The 7,037-nt window shown below is 42.2% G+C and overlaps 1 protein-coding gene across 1 annotated transcript; it reads right to left on the bottom strand.

The window, feature by feature from the left end:
* Positions 1-673: 673 nt before the first annotated feature.
* On the bottom strand, positions 674-5,039 carry LOC108719892 (frizzled-1-like). Its single transcript, XM_018269155.2, has one exon. The coding sequence runs from the start codon at positions 4,762-4,764 to the stop codon at positions 3,055-3,057; it is 1,710 nt and encodes a 569-aa protein (XP_018124644.1). The 5' UTR covers positions 4,765-5,039; the 3' UTR covers positions 674-3,054.
* Positions 5,040-7,037: the final 1,998 nt, after the last annotated feature.

Below are 7,037 nucleotides of genomic sequence, written 5' to 3'. Positions count from 1 at the left end.
GCTGTGATATCAGAAGCCTTGGGGAGAAATAAAACACATCCTGCAAAACATGTGGGTTGTATATAAAGAACAATGATAATAATAGTGTCAGTAAATGAGTGCACTGATGTAAAATTAATTATTTTGACTAAAAAGCCAACAATAGATGTTTAAAAAAAAATTATCCAATGATATTAAAAATTCATTTTCTATTAAAAGGATTATACGTTATGCAAGGACAAAACTCATGTAAAACCAAAACACAAAGCCAATTCAATATGTATTAATGGAAGGTACCTGAACCTGCAGATGTCCATGTTATCTATAAATATAATTATTATACAATATCTGTAGTGTGTGCCGGGGCCTCTATAAGCCATTGTGATGGCTGTGAAAGGACTCTCATTTGAAAAGAATGAAGCAAGAGTTATGGGTGTGCCTTAACTCGATTTGTAATAACTGCTACTCTCCTAAATCCTTATCTGCCACAAGCAGTTATAAGAGGCATTTCTTTCATTTTAAAGGTAAAAAAAATGAAACCAAAAGATTAAGGTATAATCAGATTAGCAATAAACAGCAGGAAGCAAGCAGTACCAAACAGAAATAGAACAATACCAATAAAACGAGTCTTGTGTTTCCTTCAGGGATAATAAAGGAATTGGTGGCAACACATCTAGAAGAAAGTGCAAGTAGAAACAGTCCAGCATTTTGTATTTATTGCAAAAAAATTAAAAATGATAAATGTATATATATTTATATATATTTATATATAAACTATGTATCTATAAATATAAACAATCTTGTGAAAGCAAACAGAAAAAGGCATACTCGTCTGGAAAGGGGGGAAATCAATTGGCTTTTTTTCCCCTTAACCACGTGAAAATATACATTTATATATCAGCTGCAGCTCTTGCAGTGCTTAGCGAAATTGGAGCGTTAGGATTTTGACATGAATAATAAAAATGACAAGAGTAGAAAACATGTGGTGGGGTACCCTTATGGCGCAGTCGTAACGCACCACCCACCCTTCAGCTGTTGTGAAGTGCAAATTAGACTGGCTGAGAATTCTGGGAATTGTAGTTCAAAACAGCTGGAGGGCCCACAAATCTGACATTTCTGCCTAGTGTTAAAGAACAAAAAGAAATGTGATTCTCATAGAAACAGTGACAGTATTCATAATACTATTAATAATAAAAACAGATTCATTGTTGCCCTGTTACAATCTGCAGACAAATCATTTCGAACCTGACACATCCCAGCTGCTCTGAACTACTTGAAACACTTTCAAAAATGCTGGAAGGCCATCAGTCTTCTATTGCAGGCACTTATAATAACCCAAATATCAGTACAGGTGTGGGATCCGTTATCCGGAAACCAATTATCCAGAAAGACCCGAATTACAGAATGGCTGTCTCCCATAGAGTCCATTTTATCCAAATCCTAAAAGATCATTCCCCTTTTCTCTATAATAATAATAAACCAGTAGCTTGTATTTGATCCCAACTAAGATATAATTAATCCTTATTGTAATCAGGACCAGCCTATTGGGTTTATTCAATGTTGACATGATTTTCTAGTAGGTTTATGGTATAAGATCCAAATTGCGGAAAGATCCTTTATCCGGAAAACCCCAGGTCTCGAGCATTCTGGATAGCAGGTCCCATACTTTAACTTTCTGCAATCCTGTGTTAATAATTAATACAACCAATTCAAACATGCACTATTAAAACCCATGGTGCAGTTATGCCGAACTCAAAAGCACCCCTAATACAGATCCCAGAATCCTCAGCAAGGAATACTTAGCTAAGGATTTTGGGGGAATATACTTCCAAACAGCTGCAGGAACATTGGTTTAACATTCATGCCTGGGTCTAAAACTGTTAGAAACAAAAGGATTGAAATGTTTGCTAGAAGGAGCGACAGGGGCGAGTCTAATACTCCAATTATCCCAAGTCCTTATATAGACTGTCTGCACTACTTACTAACTTCACAATGCAACTTTCGATAAACAAAGCAGAACGGCACTCAGCCCCGGCACATGCCTGCAACACATCCTTCTGCCATCACAATGATCCCGGGTAGGGAAAGAAAGGGCTCCAAACAATGGATTTGTTTAGCCTATTATGGGCTGGCTAATGAGAAGCATAATAAGGCTCTCTGCAAACAGTTACCTATATTTGCAGTGGATTTATGAATAAATACATGAGCCCATCTATTTATTCTGTGCAGAAGGGCCACACCAAAGATCCATGAGGTTATCTAGGGACAACAAAAATGCTCTAAATTTTTTTCGGGGTTCAGAATAACTCATGATAACACATGTACCCTCTCAATTCTGCCCAACACATTCTACCAAAGTCAGATCTTTGGCTTAATTATGGTCTTTTCCCCCCCATCAACTGTCAAGCAAAGCCATTGTATCTAAAGAATACCAGGCCATTCATAAAAAAAAACTGTATTTAAGTGTAAGGAGAAATATAAAGACTGACTTATAGCAAAGTAACAAAGGGCTAAACTTTCAGAGAGCGGAACGAACGAGTGTTCCCGTGTGTTACACACAACAGAAGTGCTACATAGTAAAAATGCTGCCTCTCCAGAGGAGTAGACTGCACAAAGGAGTTTTAAAAAATAGGCAGGGGGGGGGGAATATTAAATTTTAGTTTTCTTGCACCCAATATAGTTTTTGTACTTCAACTTTCCGAACAAATGGACAAGTCTCATTCTGCCTGCTCTTTGAGGAGGGGGATGATTTGAGCACTAGAAAGAAACTGACAAAAGTGAGGTATGTTCTAAAGCATAAAAGATAAATACCGATCACAAGTGCTATTATTATTATTATTATGTCCTTATCTGAAATGCCTGCAAGCAGATGGCCTTGCAAAACAAAAGACTCCCCCCCCCACCCTCTTTAGATCCAGTATTAAATCTCAGAAATAGTTAGAACATCCTGCAATAAAAAGGTCTGATCTGTTGTCATTTAAATACAAAATATACTTACAAAATGTTACAGTTGCTATTTACAACAAAACCCAAGAGTCCCCCCGTCCTGTCTCCCCCACCAGTTCACTTTAGGGCTCACACAGTCGTTTCGCCTTGTTTACTGTTGGTGAGCCTTGCGTAGAACTTTCTCCAAGAGTTAAGGGTTTTCCCAGACCAGATCCAAAAGCCGGACGTTATTCCCACTATCAAGGTCATGAGGTACTTGATCATGAAGACAGTGAAATCTGGGCTCATGGGTGGGTGGCCGGTGCTGGGACAGGGGATGGCGTAGGTCTTACAGCTTTGGCTAATCCAACTTTTTTCCCACTGTTCCCTAAACGCTTGCTCGTAGAAATAACAGGCGATGACAATAGTGGCCGGGACAGTGTAGAGGACGCTGAAGATCCCTATCCTCACCATCAGCTTCTCCAATTTTTCAGTTTTGGTGCCGTCGTGTTTCATGATGGTTCTAATCCGAAAGAGGGACACGAAGCCGGCCAAGAGGAAGGAAGTGCCAATGAACAGGTAGACGAACAGAGGAGCCAAAACGAATCCACGGAGGGCATCCACACTATTGATCCCAACAAAGCAAACTCCACTGAGGATATCTCCATCCACCTGCCCCACCGCCAGGATGGTTATAGTCTTGATGGCCGGCACTGCCCAGGCTGCCAGATGGAAATACTGGGAATTGGCTTCTATGGCTTCATGCCCCCACTTCATGCCAGCTGCCAAAAACCAAGTCAGGGAAAGGATAACCCACCAGATGGAGCTGGCCATGCTGAAGAAGTAATGCATCATGAAGAGAAAAGTGCAGCCCTCCTTCTTGGTGCCCTGGGCCACCGTTTTGTAGCCATCTTCTGCAAACCTCTCGTTGCACACCGCTTTGTCCTCCAGCAGAAAGCCAGCGATGTAGGCAATGGCCACCATGGTGTAGCAGCCCGAGAGGAAGATGATGGGTCTCTCTGGGTAGCTGAAGCGCTTCATGTCCACCAGGTAGGTGAGCACTGTGAAGAGAGTGGAGGCACAGCAGAGCACCGACCAGATCCCGATCCAGATACGCGCAAACTTCAGCTCCTCGGGGGCAAAATACATCAAACCGTGCACTTTACCCACCTCACAGGGGGCTCCGCAGTCTTTCTCCCCTAGAAAGTGGTAGTTAACGTAGGCAGGCACTTTGAGCGCTCTGGGGCACATGAATTTGTCGCGGTAGTAAGTCCTGCTGTTGCTGGTCCAGGTCTCTGGCACCGCGGGGGTGGGAGTTCCGCTCTCAGTAGTGTTCTGCCCCACGCACAGCTCCCCGGCCCCGTTTATGGGAAACTTCTCGCAGCGCAAACTCTCTGGCCACTGGAAGCCGAACTTGTTCATTAGCGCCTCGCAACCCTGTCGGGCTCGGTCGCACAGTGATCTGCATGGGGGCAGCGCCTGCTCCAACACGGTGCAAACCGGCGCGTAAATAGAGCACAGGAAGAACTTGAGCTCGGGCGAGCACTGAACTTTGACCAGCGGGTAAAACTGATGCACCTCCAGCCCCGCGTCCTCCTGGTTGGTGTGTCCCAGCAGGTTGGGCATGATCGTCTGGTTGTAGGCGATATCGGTGCACAGAGGGATGGAGATGGGCTGACAGTATCCGTGATCCGGGATGGAGATGCCCTTCTCGCCGTTATACTGCCCTTCCACTGCCAGGCAGGCGCTCAGCAGCAGCAGCAGGAGAATCACAGGGGCGCAAAGTTGCGCGGAGCAGCGCTGGAGGAGGTGAGAGTGTGTCATGCCGACCGCCGCTGCCCCTCTCGGATCCCTCGCCATGGAAGTTGAGTGTTTGCAGCATGAAGCCTCACAGCGCGGCGGTCTGGGCTCCTCCACTCGTACAAGTCCGTCTGGAGAGCTCGCTCGTCTGGACGCGCTGCAAAGTGACTGCGCACTCACAGGAGCCACGACCCAACTCCTAGAAGCGCGCTCCGACCATTTGTGTCAATCCTTCAACGCGGCAGTTTCCAGGCTCCCCGCAGCCCGCCTCTTTACCGAGAGGGAGGAGCCTTGAAACCGATGGAAACTTGTCAGCTGGAAGGGATTCTTTCCCCCCCCCTAAACTAGTCTGTAACACTGAAACTGCCAGTCCGCGCTCAGGCTTCTGGGAGTTGTAGTCCAGCAGGAGCTGGTGGGGGCCTCTGGATTGAAATTTTGTGTTGAGATTTTTATCTCTTCAGTATATCTTACCAGTGATGACATGAATTAAAGGGGCTGTTCACCTTTGAGTTAACTTTTAGCATGATTTAGAGAGTGATATTCTGAGACTATTTGCAATCCGTTTTAATTTCTTATTATTTGTGGTTTTTGAGTTATTTCGCTTTTTATTCAGCGGCTCTGTAGTTAGCAATTCCAGCTATCTGGTTGTTAGGGTCCAAATTACCCTAGCAACCATGCATTGATTTGAATAAGAGACTGGAATATGAATAGGAGAGGCCTGAATAGAAAGACGAGTCATAAAAAGTAGCAATAACTATAAAGTTGTAGCCTTACAGAGCACTTGTTTTTAAATGGCGTCAGTGACCCCCTTTTGAAAGCTGGAAAGGGTCGGAAGAAAAATGCAAATAATTCAAAAACTATATATAAAAAAATAATAAAGGCCAATTGAAAAGTTGCTTAGAATTAGCCATTCTATAACATAAAAAACGTTAACTTAAAGGTGAACCAATTTTTACACGAAATTTTTTGTCGCAGCAAATTTTTTCGCTTGCAAATTTTTGCAGCAGTTTCGTTAAAATAATCTCAGCAAATCCGTGCCTGCCAAATAAATTCGCCCATCACTAATGTTCCTCTGAAATAAATAAATGGTGGGTAACATAACCTGAAAAGTTTGCTGTGTGCCATTTGCCCCAAGGCATCGGTTAATCACTTTTCATATTCTGGCTTCGGCTGTGTTTTTATGTGCCTTTCTCTGGTTCAGATATGAAAGAATAAATGCTGCAAGCTTGATGGGCTTTCTTTACCATTGTGAGACTATGTAAACTTTCCCATCACTGCCGCTCTCCAATTTTTCAACTCTCACCATCATCAGGAAGAACAAAGAAGCAAAGAAGAGCATTTGTTGTTTCCAGGGGAACAACACTCAACAATATTACATAAGAATATCATTTGAACTTTCCATATTTTCAATTGTTTTTTAAGTTATATAATTGCTATTGAAAGTGGTATGTGTCTGCTACTTCATTTTCTCTCTACTGCTGGCTCTGACTTGGGAAACAATGTAGGAGAAAGTCATTTAAAATTCACTTACATTTTCTTTCATTAAGCAGAAAAAAGGTGTTGTTTCCCGATAGATGTTGTACTTTACAATTGGCCTTCATTTTTTTCTTTTTTATAACTTTCTAATTATTTTCCTTCTTCTTCCGACTCTTTCCAGCTTTCAAATTGGGGTCACTGACCCCATCTAAAAAACAAATGCACTGTAAGGCTACAAATGTATTGTTATTGCTATTTTATATTGCGCACCTTTCTATCAAGGCCCTCTCCTATTCATATTCCAGTTTCTTATTCAAATCAATGCATGGTTGCTAGGGTAATTTGTACCCTAGCAATCAGACAGCTTACATTGAAAACTGGAGAACTGGTGAATAAAATGGCAAATAACTCAAAAACCAAATATAATAACAAATTTAAACCAATTGCAAATTGTCTATGAATATCACTTTCTACAAAGTTAAGTTAAAGGTGTACAACCCAATTAAACTACAGTTCCCAGCATCCCCTGAAAGCATATAGTTGTCAGGAGATACTGAAACAACAGCTGGAGGCCATAGGCCTGATTCCTCCAAGTTAGAGGAATAAGTGAAATATATATTAATTTTTACAGAGAAAAAGTAAATAGAGATTATTATTTTTACAGATGGCATCTGCCAGAAATCATATGTACTGTAGGTTTGTATTTGCTGGTTGAGACTGACGACCCATCTGAAAGGTCACCATAGAAAGTCTATCACACAAAGCATGTGCTACTGATTATAATGCGGAAAAGTAAAAAACAAAAAAAACAGAAAGCCGTTCAGCTGCCTCTAGAACTCGTGTTTCGCTTGAAAACA

This window comes from Xenopus laevis, chromosome 6S (genome assembly GCF_017654675.1).
Source record: "Xenopus laevis strain J_2021 chromosome 6S, Xenopus_laevis_v10.1, whole genome shotgun sequence".
Lineage (NCBI taxonomy): Eukaryota > Metazoa > Chordata > Amphibia > Anura > Pipidae > Xenopus > Xenopus laevis.
The sequence above is the reverse complement of the archived record's forward strand: the minus strand, read 5'-3'. Positions and strand labels throughout refer to the sequence as shown.

Coding starts and splice junctions, on each gene's coding strand:
- LOC108719892 (XM_018269155.2), bottom strand. CDS start 4,764: ATGGCGAGGGATCCGAGAGGGGCAGCGGCGGTCGGCATGACACACTCT.